Below are 25,864 nucleotides of genomic sequence, written 5' to 3' on the forward strand. Positions count from 1 at the left end.
CCCCGATGACTCCAGGCGCCATTCAGAATGGATCTTCTAAAATGGGTTTATTCTGCAACGCCAAGGCATGCCAGAATAAGAGGTATTTGCCCGCACTGTATCTACCTGCCCTGGGTGGATGCTGCCTATTGTATCAGGCAGTATGAACCTCATGGCAGGTTCCCCTTTAGAAGGTGTTGTAGGGCCATCATTGAAGGGTTAAGTGATGGCTTCTCATTCGTATGATATTACTTTATGATCTGTGGGGGTCCGGCCTCTGGGACCCCCCACTATCCTGAGAATGAAGGGGCCGCTGTGCTGGTTTAGCACTGGTATGTACTGCGCAGTGTTTTTCCCGGCCACCCTAAAGCAGCGCTACAACCTGCTTAAGGGGCTAATTACATTAAAAATGTGATGTACAGATCGCATATATGGAAAAAAATGTATACAATTTTAACGCCTTAATGACGTGGCGCTTTTTTTTTTTTTTTTTCGTTTTTTCCTCCCCCCTTTTAAAAAATCGTAACTCTCTTATTTATCCATCGACGTAGATGTCTGAGGCTTGTTGTTTTTTGTGGGATGAATTGGATTTTTCAATGCTGCTATTTAATGTTCTGAAAAACTTTTAAAAATTTTTAAGTGGAGTAAAATGAGGAAAAAAACCCAAAAAACACAAAATTCCGCCATCTTTCAGTGCGTCTTGTTTCCACGGAGCACAAACTGCAACAAAAATGACCTGATAACCTTATTCTACGGGTCGGTACGATTACTACAATACCAAATTTATGCAGTTTTTTTTTTGCTGTTCTACTTTTAATTTAATTATTTTAAGTATTTTAATTATTTTCTGCTGCCGACTTCTAACCGCAACAACTTTTTTATTTGTCGATCAGCACAGTTGTGCGCGGGCCCATTTTTTGCGGGGCGACCTGTAGTTTGCGTTGGCACCATTTTGGAATACATACGATTTTTGGTCGCTTTTTATAGCATTTTTTCTAGGAGACAGGCTGACTGAAAAAGCGCATTTCTGGCATTTTTTCTGACGCCGTTCACCGTGCGGGGTAAATAATGTGTTACTTCGATAGTTCGGACTTTTACGGATGCAGCGATACCAAATATGTATTTTTGTTTTATTATAATCTTATTATAAATATATCACTGAAAGGGAAATATAAAAACAGACAATCACAGAAAACGGCCATATACTTACTGACACCGGAGGGCAGACATGAGCCTTAACGTTGGCTTGTGAGCTCAAGTATTTTGGCCACAATCCATCTAATACCTTGCATTTATTATGTATTATTTACATGCAGTGCAGCTTGTAGGCGCTGGGGGAGCCCGGGGTGTCAGTACCACTGTGGTCCACCTTTTGGGGTGCCAGGCAGCCCGCCAAACTGATATGGCATCAGTAATAGGTTGCATGGTGCACTACATGTATGAGAAGGTCTGACACCCTGTATTTACTACTCTGTGTGGGAGTATACACTAAGCAGCCCCCCCCCCCATATAGCAGGCTGTGTGAGTGGCGGTCTCATCGGGGTCCTCCACAGATGTAATGGCTCCCTCATTTGGCTGCCTGCATGCTGAGGTGGTGCACAGGTCTGCCCTCCTGTATCAGTAAGTATATGGCTGTTTTCTGTGATTGTTTTATTATAAATATGGCCAAAAGGGGGAGGGGTTTAAACTTTATTACTTTTTTTTTTTTTAATAATTAGTGATACTTTATTAACCTTATTTTTACTTTTGTTTTTAGTCCCCAGAGGGAACCACAGCTTGTGATGCTTTGACCGCTTTTGCAGTATAATGTAATTCCACAGCATTACATAATACTATCAAGCTACCCCACGGGCATTGCTTGATAGGTATTCTGTCATGACAGACCTGTGGCCTTTCAGAAGGCCCCCGGCTGCCATGACACCTGCACCACTCTCTGTAATCTCATTGCGGGGTGCCGTACGGAGCCCTGAAAATTGGCTGAGGGATTTAAAGGCCGCTGTCAGAATTGACAGCGGCTTTTAAAGAGTTAACAGCTCCAATCAGCAGCACAGCTTATCGGAGTTGTTGCCGGCAGGTGTCAGCTGTAATAAACAGCCAGCACACGCGTTGTATGGGGGGAGATCTCCCTTCATACATTCCCCGATGCTGTAGGACATAACAGTACATCCTATAGAGTTATGGGTTTGTACCAGAATTACAAGTTATCCTATATCCGAAGGATTAGGAATAACTAGCTGATCAGCGGGCGTCTCACTGCTGAGACCTTCCTCCTCCACTGATCCAAAGAATGGGGGTTCGATGTACCCCGTCCTCCGCACTGCAGGCTTACTGCATCCCTAACAGTGAGGAGAATAAATGGAGCGATGGTTACATAAATACGCTGCTGCTCCATTTATGTTAAATGTGTCTGTGGAGACGGCCCAGCAGCAAGCGCTTGTGTGTTTCCGTCAGCCCCACTGAAATGAATGGAGCACCGACTGCACAAGTTTAATGTGACATCACTGCGGCTGCGAAACCCCTGCACAGAGATGAGAGCAGGCGGACGCAGGACCTCGGTCCTCAAGATCCGTTTGATGGATGGCTAACGATGCACTAAACAAACTACTATGCCGGAATCTAACAGGTTCATCCCTGCAGCTCCCACAGGGGCCGTCATGAAGTTGTGCAGCGATGCCAGACTGTGGAGTACATCTAGGCAGGAGCAGGAAGACTTGCCAATCTGGACTCTGGCGAGCTGAGTGGCATCCGCGCTTATCATGGTGGCCACACTGGCAACCAACCTTCTCAGAGAAGATCAGGACTGCTGCAGGTTTTCTGATTTGGGTCCTATTTGAGAACACTATGAGGGTTCAGCAGCGTAAACTTACATGGGGCCGTCGGGCTCCAGTCCCAGCAACCTCTTCCTCACAAGCAGGAGTTTAGGGGTGAAGTCCGGGATCCGCTGGATTCTCACAATGAGATCTCCCACCACCTGGACAAGAAAGAGATGACGGTTATGAGGGCCGGGCTCTCTGGATCTTACGGGATTGTAAGGGGCCCTTACACACAGAATGGCTATTGTTCGGTTAATCGCTGGATCGTATAAAACGGAGCGATAATCCAGCGTAAACGCTGCCAGCGAACGAACGACAAACTGGAATTTGTCAGATCATCGGTTTTTGTTCTGCTCTGAATGGTGAGCCCACAGGAGTGATAATCATTGGGGCTGTCGGGGCTTGAGCGCTCAGCCGTACCGTGTCAATTACCCTTGGAAAGCTGGAATGGAGGGCCGGTACTCAGCTTTAGCCACAAGGAGCCCGAAGGGCGACTTCATGCAGAGAAGATATGTAGCACAAATCTCTAAAACCCAAGAAGTGTTTCATGCATGTGAATGGAGATTGCAGAAATTCATGCACTTGCCACACAAACTCTCTGCTATAGATGAGTGGGGCCCATTATCAGTCACAGCCTCGTGTGACGTCACCTTCAGGACGGTTTCACATAAGTATATTAAAGGTGCATCTATGGATGAGCCTTGTGGCCCAGGCGCAGGGCTCCAGACTCGTAGGGACCCTGCTGTTGGCTGGGATACTCAGCTGTATTACAGATGCACCAATGCATTCGTGTGAAGCTGGTCTTACTGACATTCTTCACTGATCTCGCAGACGACTTATTGTTATGTGTCAGGGGCTCCAGCTTCTAGGACCCCAATACTGGTAACAACGGAGTCCAGCCCCTACTCTGTAAGGATGGGGGGTCTCCACCAGGAGGGACGCAGCAGAAAAGTGCCCTAGGTTCCCTGGAGAGTACAGCAGCACTCCCCTGAGCCCGTTCCATACCCCCTTAAAACTGCATTTCCATTATATGGTCAGGAAGGCGTTTTTTTAATTGATGCCGTATCATCAGGATAGCTCAATAGATGATCGGCAGGGGTCTGATGCACAGGATCGGCTCATTCCCAGCACCGCTGTCAGCGCAGATGGCACTGGATGCAAATAGTGCTGTCTGCATTGCAATGACCCAATTCTGTACTGTAGGCGCAGCTTCCATTATATTTAATGCAATACCAAGCCGGGCAGCTGCAATACTGACAGTACTATCTGCTTCCAGCGCTGTCAACAATGACAGCTGTGGCAGGAATCAGCTGATTGGTGGTGATTCCGAGCGTTGACCTTACCCCAGGATCATCAATAGATGATCGGCAGTAGTCCATCAATTTAAAAAGTCCCAAAAGTCCTGGATAACCATTTTAAAAGAGGTTACAACTCAAAGACAAGCCGTGTCCCAAGGATAGCATCCAGACATCAGAGCAGAGAGTGCCTGGGGGGAGAGGCAGAGCTGATCTGGTGGTCCTGCACATCGGACCACCAGAGGCTCATCGGCCTCCTTCGGGGAGCGGATCTTAGTATCCTGCTTGATCTCCCAATCCCTGTCCAATAATGTACTAATCACAGTAAAGGACTCACCCTGACGATGACGGAGAAGAGGGAGCGGCACCCGGGGGCCAGGTTGACGTAGGGGTCCAGAAGGAATTCATGTATGTGAGGGTGAGGGAAGAGAGAAAGCTTGGACAGCACAGACGTCACTTGTAAGTTCACATCGTAGGGCTGCGGAGAGAATGGGCGTCGGGTTACTGAGGCAAATCAATAAGTGGCAGATCTCTGAAGAACTGGTCACATTCAAGCTAAGAGCCCCTTATTATAAGAGCCCCCACCAGAAGACACATCTGTGATCCGCCTGGATATGGCGATGCTCTCAGCAGAACACCCCCATACCAGGCTGCAGAGACCAGCGCTGCCATGTTCTGCCCTGCAGGTCCCGTATAGCAGTGTTATGGCGGCTCATTTCACATCAGCGCTATTATTTCTGTTGTTTAGCTTTATTCTGGAAGCGGAACAACGAAAATATTCCAAATGTCATGTTTAGCAATCACTGGACCTAAATAACACCTGACCAACTCCACTGACTACAACAGGGTCCGCCAGGCGTCCGGCGCAGCATGTATGCCTTTTCCTTACGGAGCGTCCAACGCAGATCTGACCCTGGCCTCATCCATGATATTGAGATATCCACATGGCATATCTGATAGAGGACATATTACTACCATGGGGCCCTTATATTACAGCGCTCTGATTTCCAACATGTGAGCAGTCGCTCAGCTGCCACCATCATTTTGCTGCCCTTCCGGTGTCAATCAACAGCAGACACATCCGATAATAAAGGCGCCCATAGACCTTCAGCAGCTATTGGCTGAATGATTGTTCAACCGACGGCCATTTCTCCGGCTTTCGAAACAGATGAATGTTTGGCAGAGCGCTCGTATGTTTAGGGAGGTAAGCTGCTGATCAGACACTTAAGAAGCAGCTTATCTCCTGGGGAACAGAAGGATGAGGTGTCGAAGTTCCAGGTCTCACAACATCATCTGTTGTGAGAAAGTTGAAGAGCCCCCATACACATCAGAGATGTCTGGCCCTCCCGAGATGGGTTCGGACGACCACAAACTAATCTGTATGGAGCCCTGAGGATCACAGAGGTGTTTTCCATGTTGTCCGGCTGGGGGCCCCATTCCTCCTTCGGGGTTTTACTAGACATTGTACATTGTGTAGTAAGGAAGGTGCGTCTACCTGATCCAGTATCCGGCCCATTCTGTCAAACAGAACTTTCAGGAAATGTCCCTCGAAGAACGGAGCTTCTAAATTGCACTTCTCAATGGGTTTTGCTGTGCCGGGCCATTCCCAGCGCAGGCAGATTGCACAGTAATCCCGGAACTAAGGGAACAGAGAAGCCGTGAGACGCTTCCTAAACCTGGACACAAGCAGGCGAAAGGGTCCTTCTGGTCCGAAGGAGTAGTAAATACAGTCCTTGTTATATTACAATGAGAGGGACGGTCTGGTCTTCTGCAGCAAGGGGCTGGAAACTAGACATGTAAATGTGCTGCGCACACCGGTACACCGCGTGCGACAATGTATTGCAGTGATCGCTGCGAGCGGGCTGTGCTTTAGTGTCAGCAGTATATTAACAAGACAGGTTCAGCCTTTGGATGTAATCAAACTACTAACAGCTACTTGTCAGTTAGTATGTGAGTGCTTCTCATGCCCCGCCCCTGGTGACATTATTGAAGGTCCTACAACATATATAAAAACACAGAGCCTGACCGACAGAAGAACAAAGTTAGGGCTCTTGAAAAGGGGAGGACAAAAATAAGAAAATGAGAATACAACTAAGCCGTTAATATCTCAGACACAACTCAGCGGTCCATACAGAAGAAACCGACCTACCGTCACCATAGAGTTCCAGTGGCATATATCTATATTTCACCCCAGTTGGGCAGCATGCAGCAATTCCAGCAACCTCATTGGTTCTGATTCACAATTCCAGCAATTTCATTGGTTGTTTGGCTTGTGTGATTCAACCTCATTGGATGTTTGGGTTCCCTGATTCAACCTGATTGGTTGTTAGTGCCGAACTGGGGTGTAATATAGATATATGCGTTCTGGTGGGCTGAAGGACCTGTGGTGACGTCACTGTTGTGGAAGGAGCCATTGTGCAGTTTGGTAAAAAAAAACTGTATACTGGATAAGCCGACAGTAGCCACCAGGACCTGTTATGATGTCACCGACATGTGATCACCTGTGTGGGTGGAGTCAGGACCAGGGGCTCATCACTGTATCCAGGAGTCTGGTGATGTGTGGAAATCAGGATGGATGTGGATGTAGCAAAGCTGTCTGTGTGATGTGCATGAATCAAGATGTAGCAGAGCTGTGTGTGTCATGTGCAGTGTGTGTGTGTGTGTGTGATGTGTGGGGATCATAATGGATGTACCATGTAGCAGAGCTGTGTGTGTAATGTGTGGGAATCAAGATGTAGCAGAGCTGTGTGTGTCATGTGCTGTGTGTGTCAGGTGTGTGAATTAGCATGTAGCAGAACTGTATGTGTCATGTGCAGTGTGTGTGTGATGTGTGGGGATCATAATGGATGTACCATGTAGCAGAGCTGTGTGTGTAATGTGTGGGAATCAAGATGGATGTAGTAGAGCTGTGTGTTATGTGTGGGGTCAGGATGTATGTAGCAGAGCTGTGGGTGTAATGTGTGGGAATCAAGATGGATGTAGTAGAGCTGTGTGTTATGTGTGGGGATCATAATGGATGTACCATGTAGCAGAGCTGTGTGTGAGAATCAGGATGTAGCAGAGCTGTGTGTGTCATGTGCTTTATGTATAATGTGTAGGGTCAAAATGGATGTAACAGAGCTGTGTGTGTGTGATGTGTGTTTAATGTGTGAGAATCAAGATTTACGTAGTAGAGCTGTGTGTAATGTGAGATAATCAAGATGGATGTAGTAGAGCTGTGTGTGTTATGTGCTGTGTGTACTGATGATGGGATAGTGTTTTGGATATGGACCTGGTTCTCAGTTTGCTGCCCCCTAACTTCTCATGGACTTTGTAGTGAAGTGTGTAGGTAAGCAGATGTACTGGCAGAAAAAGACACCAATGACATTGAATATACCCTTGTAAGCAAATATCTTGATGAGAGACTTTAGTACAACATCTATTAGACAATGCAGGACTTTTACTACTGATGATGCATCCTGAGGATAGGTCGTCACTAATTGATTGTTGGGGTCCACCACATGAGATCCACAGGACGGCTTACAATGTGGACAGCGCAGGAAGCAGACAGCACTGACAACATTGTGACAGCCTGGTTTGAATTTTATGGGGGTCGTGCCTGCAGTACCCAATTGGGCCACTGCAATGCGGACAGCACTGTCCACATTGTTAACAGTGGGCCCAGAGAGGAGCACAAACAGCAGATTGCCACACATCAGCTACGGATGACCCATCCTGAGGATACATCATAAATAGTAAAAGTCCTGGACAACCCGTTTAAAGGAAGTCTGCCACCTAAAATTAGCATCCTAAACCAATCCTACCCAATGATGTGGAATCTGCAGACAATTCTAATAGTAACAATTCTTCTCTTCACAGGGGTCTCTAATCTCCCAAATTAGCAGTAAGTAGTCTAACACACATTTCATTTAGAGGACCGGTCCAGGCTTTCTCCCCTCACACGCACCCAGTCTCTGCAATGACGTCTTCAGCTTCCACTCGCTGCGCATGCACCTTCCTCAAGGATTTACAAGGAGTGAAGCCGAGTCGCAACATCCATCAGAGATCAAGATGACCAGACGTGCATGCGTTGATTCCAGAGGCGCGGCATATGTGCAGTGAGCGGATTGCACGGTGTCTGAGGCTCTGGGGAGCCGGAGATGTCACTCCGCAGGCGGGGGGTGCGTTTTGAGAAAATGAAAGGCGAGACAAGTCCTGCCAATGAAATGCCCATAGGACCAGTTACAGCTAATTTGCATATTGTGACAAATAGCGAAAACAGAGATCTTGTGGACTGGAGTCACTGAAGAGGAGAAGGGTTGCGGTTACAATTGTCTGCATCTTCTCCTTTGGGTAGGATTGGTCTAGGATGTTAATCTCAGGTGACTGACCTTTATATGTCCATCAGACTGCAGGGTCCCTTTAACAGCCGAGCTCTCTACCTGCCGGTGGGCGTCTCTGAGGTAGGTGTCGTAGCCGGTGCCTTCCACTTGATATGATGATTTTGCTTCATCAGGAACCAGACAGAGAAAACTACAATTAAGCAAACATTAATGCTGCGGCTTTATAATCGCAGGCTCTGACAACGGTTTTAGACTGGAGCGTCGCGGCGGCCGAAAGGGGTGATGAGAATAGTGATGAAGAAGAGATTTCTGCACTGTGGGGAGAACGTGGCCGACGACTACAGCGACAGACGGAACGTCACTTGTGACCACTCCCACGTAATTAAAGGCCTATTATGTTACCACGAAGTTCAGCCACAATGTAACCTGCATCGGCGTGTGTGCGGCCGGCTCACTCCATGGTTTAGGCCGAGGTTTGGCATATATGCCAGAAAAAGCTCCTGGTGTATACATTATAGTACAAAAGTATATACCTCATGGTATACATTCTTATGTCCAATGGAATTCCACGGGTGTAAGACTATACAGAGACATCCATCCATCACAGCCTTCCGTTGGACGTATACGTCCATTGATTATCCCAACCTGATGTGAATAGGGCCGAGCACCGATGCTGCATCCCCTCCCTCAGACTGAATGAGCAGGGAGCAGCGCAGGACCCGACCGTCACTCCTCTATTACTATCATAAGTGGTGTAAACTAAGTTGTGACCAAACTGTGTTACTCTGCATGGCAGAACCAGTCCTTATGCTGTGACTTTTGACCTATGAACTCACCCTTCAAGTGAGGTCATAAATCTTAATGTTTCGGTTAGAGGGGTTTTCCGGGACTAAACTACTAATGACCTTTCTGAATCAATAGTTTATTGGTGGGGGTCCGCCACATGGGATTCAAGTGCATCACCTGATTGTAGAGGCTGCGGCACACAGGTGAGCGCTGCTGTCTCTTCTCCAGCCTGTGACGTCATGTTCATCAGTCACATGGCCTTTAAGCAGCTCAGTCATATTTAAGTGAATGAACTTTAGCTGTAATACTAGGCACGGGCACTATACAATGTACGGCGCTGCGTCTGGTATAGACTGAAGTGACAACAGCACCCACCCGAACGCTGCAGTCACTTCAATCAGCTTATCAACAAAAATCCCAAGCAGCAGACATCCACCGATCAGCTGTTGATGGCTTACCCTAAGGATCATCAATAGTACATTCCTGGAAAACCTCTTTAACCCCTTAATGACATGGCGTATTTTGGCATTGAGGACCAAACGATTTTTGGTATTTTTTCATCTCCATCTTTCAAAAGCCATACATTTTTTATTTTTCCGTCGACGCCTCCGTATAAGGGCTTGTTTTTTGCGTGGGGAACTCTAGTTTTTATTGGTACCATTTTTGGCTACGTAGACCGTATTGTAAAACAGTTTTTTTTTATGATCGTAGGGAGAGAAAACGCATCAATTCTGCCATAGATATTTTTTAAAGCGTTAATTATGCAGCATAAATGACACAATACATTTTTTTCTGCGGGTCGGTACGGTTACAACGAGACCAAAATTCTTATATTTTTTTAGGTTTTTCCACAATAAAAACCCTGTTTTTGGAAATTATTATTCTTTTTCTAAACTGACTGCATTCAAAGTCCTAGAACTTTTTTATTTCTCCATGGACGGAGCTCTCTGAGGGATTATTTTTTGCGAGACGAGCTGAAGTTTTTATTGGTACCATTTTGGGGTACACACGTTTTTTTAAAATCACTTTTATTTTGGTTTTTGGGAGGCAAAATAAAAATTAGCATTTTGCCTCAGTTTTGTAGCATTTTTTCCAACGCTTCTTGCCGTGCAGGATAAAAGGCGTGTTCAATTTATTGCAGACATTGTTACGGACGCGTCAATACCAAATATGTGGGATTTTTAATTTTTTTATGCTAATATGAGAAAAAGCATAATAAAAGGGTTTTTTTACTTTTTTTTTTTACATTTTTATTTTTTGTACTTTATTTTGCTCTTATTTTTACACAACTTGTGTCCTTCTGAGGGACTTTTACTACAGCACTAATGATCGCTGTGATAAGGCATGGCAGGACTTATTACTATAGCGATCACAGGCTATGGCAATACAGGACGCCGGTATCTGGTGTTCTGTTTACATAGCAACCGGCCGGGCTCTGGAGTCAGAGGGAGCGCGCTCCCTCTGTGAACCCTTTCCCTGCCGCGATCTACTTAGATTGCGGCTGGGAAGGGGTTAACAGCAGGGGGGATGGGGATGCCGGCTACTAGTGACAGCCGGCTCCCGCTGCGGGATAGCACGAGATCTGCTATGATCTTGTGCTATCCCTATGACGTAAGGGTACGTCATTTTGCAGAAAGTACCCCGCTCCCATGACGTACCCTTACGTGGGGAGGGAAGGGGTTAAAAGGGTCTAACTAACTTTCTTTTCCTAGTGTCGCCTCCTAGTGGCAGCAGCTATACCCAAGGTCTCCGTTTACCCCAATGAAACGACCAATTAAGTTTAATTTAATCATTCCCATGTGACCCAGATGAAGAGGGTTTCTAGAGTTACTGATCCTATTTCTACAAGATCGATGATGGATCTTGTTCTACTCTTAGCAGTTTTCTAATGGATCGAACTGATTTCCAGGACTGAAAAAAATAAACAGGCAAAGTGCGTAATAAGATGAAAAAATAAGCTATGCTTACCTCCTTAAACGCCCACCCCAGTGCAGGAGACCGGCTTCCTGGATGAAGCTACGGTGTGCATGTGAGGACTCAGCCAATCACAGGACAGAGAGGTCATGTGCCGTTCATCGTATTATCAACGCCGCAGCAGTGATTGGCCAACTGGTCTTGTGACTACAACTTCTACTTGGATCAGAATAGTGGGGGCTCCTGCACCGGATAGAGGGCCATTGAGGCGGGGGGGGGGGGGGGGGGGTATGCCTGACTTGTCTACACCGCAACCTCATTACATTTTTTCCAGACCCAGAAATCCCTTAAACCCCTAACCAGTTCATCAGTTTGCTGTGAAGGATAAGGCTGTGCATTACACTACTCAACCCATGGAGCAACAGAAACTTGACGGAACATAATGCCAGTGTCAGAGACGACACGCTTCATTACATGTTTGGGGGCCACATATTTCCCGGACTCACCTGTTAACTATTTTGTGCACTTCGGTTTTGCCGTCAGTTCTCTGATGATCAGGTGTGATGGGAGGAGACGCGCTCAGCCACTCTTTGGACAAAGTGTTGTCAGGAGAGATGCCTGTAAATATCGGATCTTCTTCCAGATCTCTATATAAAACAGACAAAATAACAATATAAGCCAAAGTGAGGATCCGCACAGGCAGGAGGGGGCGCTCTATCATACGTACACCGCTCCTGGGATCTGCCCATTCTCCACTATGTCTCGGTCCTCTGGACACAGAGGCTTGTACTCGGTGTAGTTCCTCTCCTCCAGATTTCGCAGGATCAGATTATAAAGGATGTGCTCGTTAGGTTTCTGTAGTAGGTGCTCGAACAGCCGCAGCGTCATAATACTGATCTGAGGGCGCAGAAATGAGAACAAGAAGCTCAGGAAGATTCAGGACTCGTCTCTCTACATGTGAACAACATTTCTAAAAAAACACCCACTGGTATTGCGGCACATTTGTGTACGGAAGCGACTTGTCCAGTTTGTGGATTCAATTTCTAGTGAATTTCTTATTTTATGTGATGCTATTAGATGGATCTACCACAGAAAGTGCCCAGAGAGGAATACAGAATCTGTCAGTTACAGATTATGATCACTCAGTTATAATAGAGGAGATCACAGCTCAGCCTCCTGACTATATACTTATGGGTTGTAACTTATTTAGGCAACTATAGAAGGTAATAAGTCAACTGTCCCCCCCCCCCCCAGCAGGCAAAAATGGTATAGCCTCTGCTACTGTTGTGCTGATGCATCATGGGATAGATGTCAAAGTGAAATTAAAAAATCTCAGCCTCAAGATGGCACCAGATAAGCATCAGACAGGAGGCTGCACTGCAGGGAAGTGACTGCAAAATACACAGGAGACATCTAGAGAGTATCAGACAATCAGGTGAGGGGGCCTGCATTTAAAGATAAGATTTCTGAACTTGCCATATAATCTCTTTCTTGTCTCATTCATTGGGGGATGCAGCCTAGGACCATGGGTACAGCTACTGCCACTAGGAGGCAGACAGTAGGCAGAAAAGGGTTAGCTGCTCCTGCTAGCTATACCCCTTCTACAGGCATTAAGCTAGCCAGTTTGTATTTAAGCAGTGCGTAGGATAGAGATCGCTAAAAAAAATGTTAAAGGTGAAAGAAACTGTAATATTGACCGTGCCTCCTTGTGTGCTGAGGTCTGGGCTGTAAACAGTGGGGTTAAATCCAGTCTGTTCACCCTTTTCCGTGAGGTAAACAGGGAGAGTCTAATGCCAGCCCTGTAGTCCCAGAGTCAGGGATACTGAAGACCTATGAAAGAAGAGGTTTGCCTCCTACAGGCACTAAGCTAAAACTACCTAGTTCGGTGCCTACAGGAGGGGTATAGTTGGTAGGAGGAGCTAACACTTTTTTTTGCTTAGTGTCTGCCTCCTGGTGGCAGTATCTATACCCATGGCCCTAGGCTGCATCCCCCAATGCAATAGGCAAGAAAATAGTTTTTCACTGGAGCGGCCCTTTAATTGTATTTTTATTACATTGTATCCAATGTAAACAATCATGTGTTACACAGCCTGCACTACAGACTGAAACACTGTAACAAACGATCAGCACAGAAGAGAGATCTGTGCTGCTGCTCAGCTGCTTCTGTAACTCACAGAAGTGAATGGAGAGAGATGGCCGCATGTACGGTCACCTCTTCCCCCACCTGGATGTGGTGGACACCTCAGCAGGGATGAGGTCAGAAGTCCCATGTTCTTAACATAAGTGAATGTACAGAAGCAGCAAACATGAATGTGACATTTATTGTATTGTAACAACTACAATGTGCTACAATGCTGCACACCAAGTTATCACGATGCTCTGGTCAGGTCACTCTTTGCAAGATCTGTTCTAAAGGTAAGTTGTTATCCCTATCAGGAGACCCACAGGACGTACGGAGCCCGGCCTCACCTCGTCTGATATGTGGTTGCAATGTTCAATGAGGCGATGGCGTAAAGGGTTACCCTGAATGGAGCTCAGGGTCTCGGGCTCTCGCTGCTCTCCCAGAAGGAATACAACGATCTCCTCCAGCAGAGCTTCAGAGGTGACCTGCCGTACGATTCTGTGAAGAAGGGAGGTGGCCGTCAGGATCCCAATCTCCGACCTGAGATAGTGAAAGAGACGACGGGGAGATGAGAAAACATGACAAGAACGAGGCGTCCAATAAACCTTCCACCAAGTAGAGACAATACATTCTCTGCTTTTATCCAACTTACGTCTGCATGAGCTGTGGCTCCAACACAGTAACCAGGAACCTCTCCCGCACCGACCGAGCCATAGTGGTGGCCGCCATCTTCAGAGAAACAAACACGTTATATTACAGTCACACAGACATATATAGCCTAATCCGCCGTGTAATGGCCATCTTATTAAACGTTAGAGACGTATTGGGAATTACTTCTCGTGTAACTGAACCACTTTAGAGATTTTTCAGTGTTTCATTTTCGTCTCCGGCTTCCAAGGGACATAACTTGTTATTCCTGCTCCTAGGACACACCTAGATCACCACAGCAGTGCGGGGAACACCGAGCACTCACCCTGTGCGCTTCCTTAATGAGCTGGTCACAATAATCAAACCAGGACAGGAAGGAGATCAGAGCCCTTTTCCCAGGGAAGGCCGAGGCGTCCTCCTTAACATTGTATGAATCCAGTCTGCAGAGAAACAACAGGGAGAAGTCAGTCTATCACCGCGGACACATGCATCTGCCTTACTGCCCATAGAGAGCGTCCAGAAACAGATAAAAGCTGCGGAACAAACAAAATGAAACAATGTCAAGTCACCAAACCTCAAACCTTTCTATAAGAAGGTCCGCTGTAACCCCTTTGTGCTGCAGCACTTTTTCGTTTTCATTCTTCCTCCCCACTTTCAAAAAAATTATAACTTTTTTGTATTTTTCTGGCCCCGTGACGGCTTGTTTTTTTCAAATGGTACCATATAATAAATTGAAAAACGTAAACAATTTATTTTAGGGGTGTTTGTTCGCGGTGCAGTAAACACATTGTCTATTCAATGGGTCGGTACGATTACGGTGATACAAAGTTTAAATATTTTTTATGTTGTACTATTTAATATCTCTATATAAAAAAAATAAAAAATAAAAGCTGCGGCCATGTTTGACCTACATAACTTTTATTTTTCCGTTGTGGGCGGGCTCATTTTTTTGCGAGGTGACCTGCAGTTTTTATTGGTACAGTTTTGAGAAACGCACAACTTTTTGGTTGTTTTTAATTCAAATTTTTATCTTGGAGATAAATTGACCAGAACAGCGCCATTCTGGTAACGTGCATTGGTTTTCCCGATGGCGGTTATTTTAATACTATTTTAATAAACCGGACATTTTATGGACACGGCAATAACTTTTTTTTTTTTTGATGCGATGACAGAGATGTTTTTTCTTTCCTAAATAAACATTTAAAAAAAAAAAACAAAAACAAAAAAAAAACTTTCCAATAAAAAAACAACAACTTTATATCAGGCTGTAGTTACCCCCAGTTAATCCCCTCTACGGTTTCAATGTCCAGAGGGTCGATGGACTGTGGAAGAGCCTGGTAGAGGGAGGTCAGCCGGTCAGTCAGCAGCCCGCACAGGGTGGTGTTCTGCGTAAGGCACTTGGCAGCCGCCGGCTCTGGCAGGCTCACCAGCAACATTAACCCTTCACAAGCTTTGACAGCTATCCGGCCATCCTGGAAGAGATTACATCAGGTCATATACTGGATTCTGTCACATATGAAGCGTGGCCGGACCCGCAGATATCACTGACGCACTCACCGGGCTCTTTGTCAGGTTTAATAAGGAGTTGACCAGATTGTAGTCTTGCAGGATATGGTTGGGGGACGACTCGGGGGCAGCGCAGGCTTGCAGCGTGTCTGCGGGGGCAGGGCTGACATGTACTGCCCCATCGGCCACACTGCTACCTGCCCCGGGAGGCTGAGCCTGCCCCGTGTCATTAGCTACAACCTCCTCTGTGCTGCTCCCAGCAACCGCCCCAAGGTTGTTGGAGGATCCAGCGCCCTCAGGGGGCTTCATTTTGTTCTAGAAAAAGACAAAAAAGCAAAAATTCAGAGAGCAGAAACAGATCTGTCATCGGCACACAGAGAAATATACAGGGGAGCGCCTTATACTATTAAGGAGTTTATGTTAACCCTTTGAGGGCCTGGCCCGTCTTGGCTTTGCATGTGCACTACTGCTCCAAACAGTTTTCTGGCAACATAACTACATGAGGGCTTGTTTTTATGTGTTTTTCAGGGCTCAAGTTAACAAACCACATAAGGTATTAGAAAACTTTTAACCCCTTTCAGGACTAAAGATTTTTCTTCTTTTTTTTTTCGTCCCTGTCCTTCAAGAGCCATTATTTTAAATTTTTCCATTGACATAGCTTTAGGAGGGCTTGTTTTTTGTGTAGTAACTGGAAAGAAAAAAAAACCGCAATAGCGCCTTAGCACTGTGTGTGTGTGTGTGTGTGTGTGTGTGTGTGTGTGTGTGTGTATGTATGTATGTATGTATGTGTGTGTCAGTATGATTATAGCGATACCAAATTTATATAGTTTTTTAAATTTTCTTTGTTTAAAAAAAAAAAAAAAAAAAAGACTGGGAAATGATGATATTTGAACTTTGAATACTTTTTTTTGTAGTAATAACAAAAAAATCTTTCACTTTTGTTAACATTTACTTTTAACCCACATAGAAAATTTAAAGTGCTTGTACCAAAATTACAAGTTATCCCTTATCCACAGGATGTTGACTGTTAAAAATGGCCGGCACCCACCATGTATGGAGTGGGCTTGGCTCCTAAGCCTACTCTTAACAATGACACCCGATGTATGCTGTACATATATGGCGCATGTCTGGAAGGGTTAATGCTTATGATGAGGAGGACACTTTAAAGTGAAGGGCAGCCCCAGATAACAGACGTCTCTCCGCCGGACATTGCCTCCACTCCGGGACTTACCTCTAGAAAGAAGTTGACAAGATAAGGATCTTGTTTCAGCTTGGCACACACAATGCATAAGAACTGGATCTCTTCATTCTCTGTCGGATTCGCCAGCACTTCTCCGCACAGCCGGATAAGTTTCTGTTGAGAAGACCAAATAATATAAAAATTTAGATTTATGTACTTACCGTTACATCTTTCTCATCTCGCTCATTGCGGGACACAGCCTAGGACCATGAGGTATAGCTACTGCCACTAGGAGGCAACACTAAGTAAAAAATGCCTACCAGCTATACTCCTCCTACAAAATTCTTATTTTCTTGTCCGTTGCGTTGGGGGACAGCTAAGACCATTGGACGGTTCGGAGCGGTCCTGTAGGGGCAGGAAGAGTAGATTCAAATACATGCGGTCAGTTCATGGCCATCTGCAAGACTCCTAGACCGAGAGGGGCGTCAGCAGATGCATAAGTGCGCACCCTATAGAATTTAGATATGGTGTGTGGAGAAGCCCTTGAAGAGCGGAGATGCCGTTGTGGAGTGCCCAAGTGGCACCCACTGCCCGAGTAGAGTGTGCAGTAACACGGAAGGGAGGCTCCTTGTCCTTGGCATGATAGACCACCCCTGCAGACCTGATCCAATGTGATATAAAGAACTTGGAAGCTGCTAAGCTACATCTTGGGCCATATAGTATCACAAAAAGAGAATCAGATCGTCTGAAAGAAGACGTTTGGAAGAGGCATATCCTCAAGGCTCGAACCAAGTCCAATTTATGGAGATCGGATTCCCTCAGATGAGTGGCGCAGGGACAAAAGGAAGGCAAAGTGGTATCCTCATTGATGTGGAAGGCGGACACCACCTAAGATACCGAGGAAGGCACGGGACATAGGACCATCTCGTCCTGATGGAAGATAGTGAACGGAGGTATGAACAACATGGCAGCAAGCTCAGAAACCTTGCGGATGGAAGTGATCGCTAATAAAATGGATAACTTGCAGGACAAAAGACGAGCCGGGATGTTGCGCAGCAGCTTGAAGCGGTGAACATGTAGCGCATCCAGTAGCAGATTAAGGTCCTAAGGAGAGACAGGAGAACGGCATGGAAGAGCAGCGTGAGCCCAAAGAAAGGTACGTTGAGGCCAAAAAATGGACAATGCAGATATCTGAGCCTTCAGGGAACTAAGGCCCAGTCCAAGTCCAACCCTTCTTGGAAGAAAGACAGAAGGCGAGATAGTCAAAAATGCAAAGGACGAAAGTCACGTTGTTTGCACTAAAGGAAGACCGTCTAAACAGGAAACTCGGGTAGAGGAGGGCTTCCCAGTTTTCATCATAGTTTGAATGACGGGTTCGATAAACCCCGGGACTTCTCAGGACTGCAGGTTCAACCGCCATGTTGTTAAACGGAGAGTGCAAAACTCAGGTGGAAGAGGGGTCCTTGTAGAAGATTTTCTCTCAAAGAGGAAGGAGCCACGGCGTGTCAACGAGGCCCACATACCACACGCTACCAGGCCAGACAGGTGCAATGAGAATTACCCGCAGGTCCCCCATCTTGATATTCTTGAGAGGTCAAGGTATGAGAAGGAGGAAAGATATATGGGTACTGGAATTCGGCCCAAGGAATTAATAGGGCATTCACACTGTTTGAGCCCGAGATCCTGAGATCTGGACATGTAAAGTGGGAGTTTATAGTTGAATCTGGATGCTATCAGGTTGCTATCCGGATGACCTCCCATCTGATGAAGCACCTGAAACACATCCCAATGTAATGCTTATTCTTCCGGGTCGACTGTTTTTCTGCTCAGAAAGTCAGCTATCCATCTGTCCACACTCTGTATGTGAGAAGCCAAGAGCGGTGGAAAGTGATCTTCAGCCCACGCCAGGATCTTCACTGCTTCTTCCATGACCGCTGAGCTGTGGGTGCCGCCTCGGTGATTTATGTACACAATAGCATTTACATTGTTGGTTTGCAGTGAGTTTCGGTAGCATGCCGAGTAGGCTGGTGTCCGTTGTGAGAACCTGCCAGTGCAAAATTAGAAAGAATCACATTGTCACCAGAGAAGAGCGCGTTGAAGCCGTCAAAGTAGTCGGATATTCCAATCGAAAGAGTTCACTGATTTGCCCCACCGGAAGAGAATGGCCCACTGGATGGGCCGTGCGTGATACTGCCCAAAGCATGAGACCATCAGTCCCAGTACTCTCATGAAATGGCGAATGGACATCGGAGACTGGGTTTGCAGGGAACGCACCTTTGAATGAAGGAGAACAGGACCCGAACATGTGTCAGGTGGAATGAGAGACCAGATGTTGAGATGGCGGGAGGCAACACTTGGAATGGTTGATGATCCACCCGAACAGGGACAGAGTGTCCAGAGTGATGCGGAGACTGTTCAGATTGTGCAACTGAGTTGGAGCGTTCACCAAAATGTTATTGAGGTAGGGAATGGCCACTATCCCCTTGGAGTGGAGGAGAGCCATCACAGAAGGCAGAATCATTAAGACTCGGGGACTGTAGCCAACCCAGATGGCAGGCATCAATTGGTAATGATCCAAGCGGATGGCAAAACAGAAGAATCGCTGGTGCGCTCGACATACGGGAACATGAAAACAGGCGTCCTTGTTGTCTGTGGAAGACAAAACACCCCCTGGTTCCACGGACGCAATGACGGACCTCAACAATTCCATGTGGAAGTGTTGGATTTTGACAAAGTGATTCAACTTCTTCAGGTCCAGAACGGGTCTGATAGGGTCATCCTTTTTGGGTAGCACGAAAAGATTTGTTTAGAACCTCCTGAGCGGACAGAGTCTACATCACCTGAGCCAAATCAGTGGCCTGTGAAGGAGACGCTGGGATTCTGGATCTGAAGACGTCAGATTTTGTGTAAGTGGACTTGGAGGATTGTGGTCAGAGACACCAGGAAGGACATGGTTTAAAAGAGGGCCTTCCATTTTGACCCTGCAAGGATTTCTTGTTGTCCAAGAACCTGGAGCGATGAAAGGAATGAAACGGAGGCAGTTTCTTCTGTACAGATCTCGCATGGCTGGACTTGTTCTGTGGAAGATGCTAAAGACGTGTTAGTGGACACTTAAGAGGCGGCATCTGCGGCCGAGGTTTGCAGCCATAGTGTTCAGCGAGAGGTTACCACAGCTAGTGAGGCGAGAGCCAATAGTCTGGCCTTATCTACTGAGGCTTCACAGACAGGACAGGCGGAGAAGCTTATCTGTTCAGCAATGGCTGCTAATTTTTCTTGATAGCCAGAAAAAAAGAGTGTTGAAGTAGCCGCTTACCCATTCAGTAATGGCCCTACCTACCAACATAGAGGTAAAACAGGCTAAAGTGCTGAATACACTGCTTCAAAGGAAGCTTTAGCGAGGGATTCTAATTTTTTGACCCAAACATCCTTAAGGGACGAAGCATCAGCCATGGGCAGGATGTTTTCACAAACAGGACACTGAGGGTCCGCTACTGGAGAAGACGATCACTTCCTCACCAAATCCTATGGAAAGGGATATAGGATATCCAAACGATTTGGCTTGGTGAAGCGTTTGTTGGGAAGGCTCCGATCGCTGGCTAAAACTTCTTTGAACCCCGTATAGGAAGAGAGAACTTTAGGGGAACATTTCGGGTGCCTGAAAGAAATTGCTTCCATGGGTGCAGTTGGTGGCTGGTCCTTCACCGCCACTATCAGGCTATCAACCAGGGAGGATCTTGGAGGCTTACACTTCATCCAGGTCAGAGTCCGCATGAGACTCTAAGGTTAACCTCAGCAACTGGAAGAGAGCTTTGAATAAGCCCCGCAGGTAATGGAGGGGGAGTTTGCTGGGGACCGCAGGAGGGGTAAAGGTTGGCAAGTAGCTGGAGGAAGGGGGTGATGGCCCGAACAGAGGGGGTGGTAGTGACGAATAGAAGGAGAGAGGGGAAAAAAGTAGGGATACTTACCCCAGCAGAGAAATACTTACCTATCCGCCCCAGGGGATATAGCTCCCAGTATCCACATGTGCGTGCCCCCAATACTCACCTACCTTTGTAAAGGAAGGAAATGCTTCAATGTGGGGGCTACTATGGCTGCCAGGTCAGGGCCAAGCTAACGTTGGCCGTGCCTTCTTGTGTTCTGAGGTCTGGCAGGCAACAGAGAGGTTAAAGCCAATCTGTTCACCCGTCTCGATGGGGTAAACAGGGAGAGTCTGATGCCAACCCTGTAGTCCCAGAGTCAGGAAGACTGAAGACCGATGAAAGAAGAGGTCTGCCTCCTAGGGACAATAAGCTAAAACTGCTTACCTTGATGCCTGCAGGAGCCGGTGGGAGGAGCTAAAACTTTTTTATGCTTAGTGTCTGCCTCCTAGTGGCAGTAGCTGTAGTCACGGTCCTAGTCTGTGTCCCCCAATGCAACGGACGAGAAAAGGCAAATAATGAGAATTTCCATGTTTGGCTCAGTGACTACATGTTATTTGTAACTGTATGCTGCTCTCCTGTGCTCAGCCTCAGCTACTAAATCTCTTATTGTCATGGGTTGATGTTTCCAATCACTGGCAGCAAGCAGAGATCTTGAAACAAGAGAGGAATCTATATACAAAGGGTACAAGACAGTTGTAGGACTCTTCCTTTTACACATCGATTACGCTTTATTCACAGTAAGCTGCTCCTTTAAGGACGGTATCTAATGAACTGGAAAGGAGACGGACCTGCAGCTACAAACCAGCAGATGCACAGAGAACGCTCCGTGTGACCAGGGTGTGGCGCTGCTTACCTGCACGGGGCGGTGCACATTGATATGGGGGAGCAGAGGCTGCTTAATCCTTCCTAGAAGCTTTGTGTAGAACAGGAGCACCTGCTGCTTCATGCCTGGAGGACACTGGGGAGACACAAAACAAAACCTGCTACACAATCAGCTCATTAATATTCATGAGGAGGAATCAGCGGGGTATGCTGCAGAAATCTTAAAGGGAAAGTACCAGTTTTACTATCCGGTTTATAACATTTTCCATTTTTCTAATTGCAGATTTTCTATTTCCATTGTCTATACGTGACTATCGGGGGCGGCCATCCTGCCTGAGCTGCAGTTAACAGCATTCAGAAACATGCTTTACAGCAGCCTCATGGGGCCACAGACACAATGGATCTGAGGGGACCCATTGATTTCTGTGGGACAGCGCTGTGACCTGTACAAGAGAGGGGAGGAGGTGAGCTTTGACCATCATCTACAGACTTCTATGGTAGAGTGTTGTAAACATGCAGGGAGGGGAGGTTGAGCTATGACCATCACCTATTGACTTACAAGGGAGAATATATATATACTGCAGGAGCGATCAAAGCATAACCCCCTTAGTGACCGGCCTACCGTGTTATGTCCTGTAGCTGCAGGACATGTAGGAATGGAGAACGCAGTGCAGTCTCCCTCCATACATCGTGGCTGCCGGGCAGTATGATGCAACGCTATGGCATTACATCATACTGCGGGAGCGATCAAAGCATCGCTGGTTGTGGTCCCCTCTGGGGACTAAAACTCTCTTGCCATATTTATAATAAAAGCTAAATTAAAAAACAAAAATACATATTTGGTATCGCTTCATCCACAAAAGTCTGAACTATCAAAGTAACACATTGTTTACCCCGCACGGTGAACGTCGTCAGAAAAAAAAAGAAGAACCCCAGAAATGCGCTTTTTTTTAGTCATCATGTCTGTAAGAACTAATGCAATAAAAAGCAATCAAAAAGCCGTCCCGCCAAAAAATGAGCCCGCGCACATTATGTCGATGGAAAAATAAAAAAATTATTGTGCGCAGAAGATGGCGGCAGAAAATAATTTTAAAAAAATAAATATGTTTAAAAAAAAATAAATACTAGAGTTACAGCAAAAAAAGAAAAAACTCCAAGTTTGGTATCGCAGTAATCGTACCGACCCGTAGAATAAAGTTATGTCATCTTTGTTGCAGTTTGTGCGCCATAGAAACAAGGCGCACGAAAATGTGGCGGAATTTCCATTTTTTTTTACCATTTCTCTCCACATAGGATTTTTTTAAAGTTTTTTTTTAAAGTAGATTATATAGTATCACAGAAAAATACAACATCCCGCAAAAAACAAAGGGAAGCTAAAAAAGCAAAAATGGAGAAATGAAAGAGGAAAAAAAAAGCTCGGTCACTAAGGGGTTAAGGGGCTAAACAGAGAAGTCCACGTTCTGTGCGAGATAGGAGTGAGACAAATCTGACGGTCTGGAATATCCAATAATCCGGCTCACAATACTCTAACACTCACGTCTGCCTTCCCCAGCGTGTAGAGCGTCTCCAGGACCTTGTGGTGCAGCAGGTACTCCATGCAGGGCCCCGTCTCTCCAGACTCTCGCTCGCTCTCTTCTTGTATGAGGATCTCCAGCATCTGCTCCAGGTGGGACGGGATGTTGGTGTCGGTGACCGGAGCCTTGTCATCTGATGTGGGGGAGACAGAAGTACAGAATACAAAGAGTCATTCCTCGCTACTTGCCAAAAAACAATGCGCCAAAATCTACACGACGATTACTAGGAGACTGAGAAACGGTCGGAACGACAGCGGGTTTTACTAAATGCTCTTTAACCCCTTCCCACCACAGGACGTAAATGTACATCTTGGCAGAGGGGTACTTACCGCAACAGGGCGTACACTTACGGCCTGTGGATAGCGCGAGATCAGGAGAGATCCCGCGCTATTTGGCAGCAGGAGCCGGCTGTCAGCGATAGCCGGCCTCAAGCTGCAACAGCGGGGGTGCATCGGAGCCGCAACCCCCCGCTGTTCACCCCTTCCCTGCTGCGATCTATGTAGATTGCAGCATGTAAAGGGTTCACAGAGGGAGTGCGCTCCCTCTGTGACGTCATCGGACTTTCGCGACGAAATCGCGGACAACCCGACGGGTTGCAATGGCAAAAGGACGCCAGATACAGGTGTCCTGCATTGCCATTGCCTATGATCGCTATACCAAGTAATCAGGCATTCAGGACAGAAGTCCTGCAATGACTTATCATAGCGACCATAAGTGTGATTGTACAAGTCCAGCACAGGGACATGAAAAGTAAAAAAAATGTAAAACTACTCCTTTTTTTTTGTGCTTTTCCTATATTAGAATATATATTTTTTATCACTTAAAATCTCACATATTTGGTATCGTTGTATCCGTAACGAAGCGCAAAACACTGAAGCAAAATGCTTACGCAAAAAAGTCACGCAAAACGCAATAAAAGTGATCAAAAAAGCTGGATGTACCCCCAAATGGTACTAATTAAATCTACAGCTCGTCTCACAAAAATAAGCCCTCACGGAGCTCCGTCCGTTGTAAAATAATAAAGTTATAGGACTTTGAATGCAGCGATTTACGGGAAAAAAATAATTTCCGAAAAAGGGTTTATTGTGGAAAAGTGGGAAACAATTTGTTGGTATCGCTGTAATCGCACCGACCTGCAGAAAAAAATGTGTTGTGTCATTTATGCTGCATGATTAACGCTATGAAGAAAAACCACAAAAATCTACGGCAGAATTGATGCGTTTTCTCTCCCCGCCATCATTAAACTATTAATAAAGTTTTACAATACAGTCCATGTGCCCGAAACGTCCTTCACAGTTTAGGCTAAATTTAAAATAACGATTTTATTTGTATAACGCTTAAAAAATGCTAATATGGGGCACAAAGGGACAAAAAGAGGTGGGTCCCAGGGGAAATAACGTGTGTACAAGAACAGGCGCACATAGACGGCGGTGGATGTGCCGGGGGTACTGTACCCCAAAAGGAGATGGATACGGTCCAATATCAGCAAATACTTGTGGTGACTATAGATACAGACAGAGCCATATCCTACATCGGCCCGGTGGAGCAGATATCGATGTATCCAAATCTCATACACCAATATTCTTAGAGTGTAGATCCAAAATAGAAAGCACCATATGAGCCCCGACTTGGGGTTACGTATTGATGGCTCCTTATATAGAGCGCATGTACAAATGACACGTGGCACTGGTGCATATAGATGGCTCCTTATATAGAGCGCATGTACAAATGACACGTGGCACTGGTGCATATAGATGGCTCCTTATATAGAGCGCATGTACAAATGACACGTGGCACTGGTGCATATAGATGGCTCCTTATATAGAGCGTATGTACAAATGACACGTGGCACTGGTGTATATAGATGGCTCCTTCTATAGAGCGCATGTACAAATGACACGTGGCACTGGTACATATAGATGGCTCCTTATATAGAGCGCATGTACAAATGACACGTGGCACTGGTGCATATAGATGGCTCCTTATATAGAGCGCATGTACAAATGACACGTGGCACTGGTGCATATAGATGGCTCCTTATATAGAGCGCATGTACAAATGACACGTGGCACTGGTGTATATAGATGGCTCCTTACATAGAGCGCATGTACAAAGACACGTGGCACTGGTACATATAGATGGCTCCTTATATAGAGCGCATGTACAAATGACACGTGGCACTGGTGTATATAGATGGCTCCTTCTATAGAGCGCATGTACAAATGACACGTGGCACTGGTACATATAGATGGCTCCTTATATAGAGCGCATGTACAAATGACACGTGGCACTGGTGCATATAGATGGCTCCTTATATAGAGCGCATGTACAAATGACACGTGGCACTGGTGCATATAGATGGCTCCTTATATAGAGCGTATGTACAAATGACACGTGGCACTGGTGTATATAGATGGCTCCTTACATAGAGCGCATGTACAAAGACACGTGGCACTGGTACATATAGATGGCTCCTTCTATAGAGCGCATGTACAAATGACACGTGGCACTGGTGCATATAGATGGCTCCTTATATAGAGCGCATGTACAAATGACACGTGGCACTGGTGCATATAGATGGCTCCTTATATAGAGCGCATGTACAAATGACACGTGGCACTGGTGCATATAGAGGGCTCCTTATATAGAGCGTATGTACAAATGACACGTGGCACTGGTGTATATAGATGGCTCCTTCTATAGAGCGCATGTACAAATGACACGTGGCACTGGTGCATATAGAGGGCTCCTTATATAGAGCGCATGTACAAATGACACGTGGCACTGGTGTCACGTAGGGATGGTATTCGGGAATGAGTCTTCGGATACGACTCGGGTTTATTGAGGTTTTACTTTCTTTTTGCACAGAATGCTTTACAAATGACGCTCAGATCTCCATAGACAATGATCAGTGCCGTGAATACGCAGAGGTCGGCGCGGACGCAGCAGAGGTCTCCACACTGCCCTCTGTGTAGTGGCCGGC

General features: G+C 46.2%; 2 protein-coding genes across 2 annotated transcripts in view; one reads left to right on the forward strand and one right to left on the reverse strand.

Annotated features, from left to right (window-relative positions):
• Positions 1 to 25,864, forward strand: part of ABLIM1 (actin binding LIM protein 1) — a 509,502-nt gene that overhangs the window by 245,648 nt on the left and 237,990 nt on the right. The gene's annotated exons all lie outside the window — the stretch shown is intronic.
• Positions 1 to 25,864, reverse strand: part of FHIP2A (FHF complex subunit HOOK interacting protein 2A) — a 40,270-nt gene that overhangs the window by 1,270 nt on the left and 13,136 nt on the right. The window contains exons 3-16 of the mRNA XM_066601401.1: positions 22,845 to 23,014; positions 21,339 to 21,443; positions 16,617 to 16,739; positions 15,437 to 15,700; positions 15,155 to 15,351; positions 14,205 to 14,319; positions 13,884 to 13,960; positions 13,579 to 13,771; positions 11,837 to 12,006; positions 11,616 to 11,756; positions 8,509 to 8,599; positions 5,583 to 5,726; positions 4,425 to 4,565; positions 2,847 to 2,950 (exon numbers count right to left, since the gene is read on the reverse strand). Of these exons, the coding sequence (XP_066457498.1) occupies positions 2,847 to 2,950; positions 4,425 to 4,565; positions 5,583 to 5,726; positions 8,509 to 8,599; positions 11,616 to 11,756; positions 11,837 to 12,006; positions 13,579 to 13,771; positions 13,884 to 13,960; positions 14,205 to 14,319; positions 15,155 to 15,351; positions 15,437 to 15,700; positions 16,617 to 16,739; positions 21,339 to 21,443; positions 22,845 to 23,014 (2,035 nt within the window). The remainder of the gene's footprint in view (positions 1 to 2,846; positions 2,951 to 4,424; positions 4,566 to 5,582; positions 5,727 to 8,508; positions 8,600 to 11,615; positions 11,757 to 11,836; positions 12,007 to 13,578; positions 13,772 to 13,883; positions 13,961 to 14,204; positions 14,320 to 15,154; positions 15,352 to 15,436; positions 15,701 to 16,616; positions 16,740 to 21,338; positions 21,444 to 22,844; positions 23,015 to 25,864) is intronic.

Source organism: Eleutherodactylus coqui, chromosome 4 (genome assembly GCF_035609145.1).
Source record: "Eleutherodactylus coqui strain aEleCoq1 chromosome 4, aEleCoq1.hap1, whole genome shotgun sequence".
Classification (NCBI taxonomy): domain Eukaryota; kingdom Metazoa; phylum Chordata; class Amphibia; order Anura; family Eleutherodactylidae; genus Eleutherodactylus; species Eleutherodactylus coqui.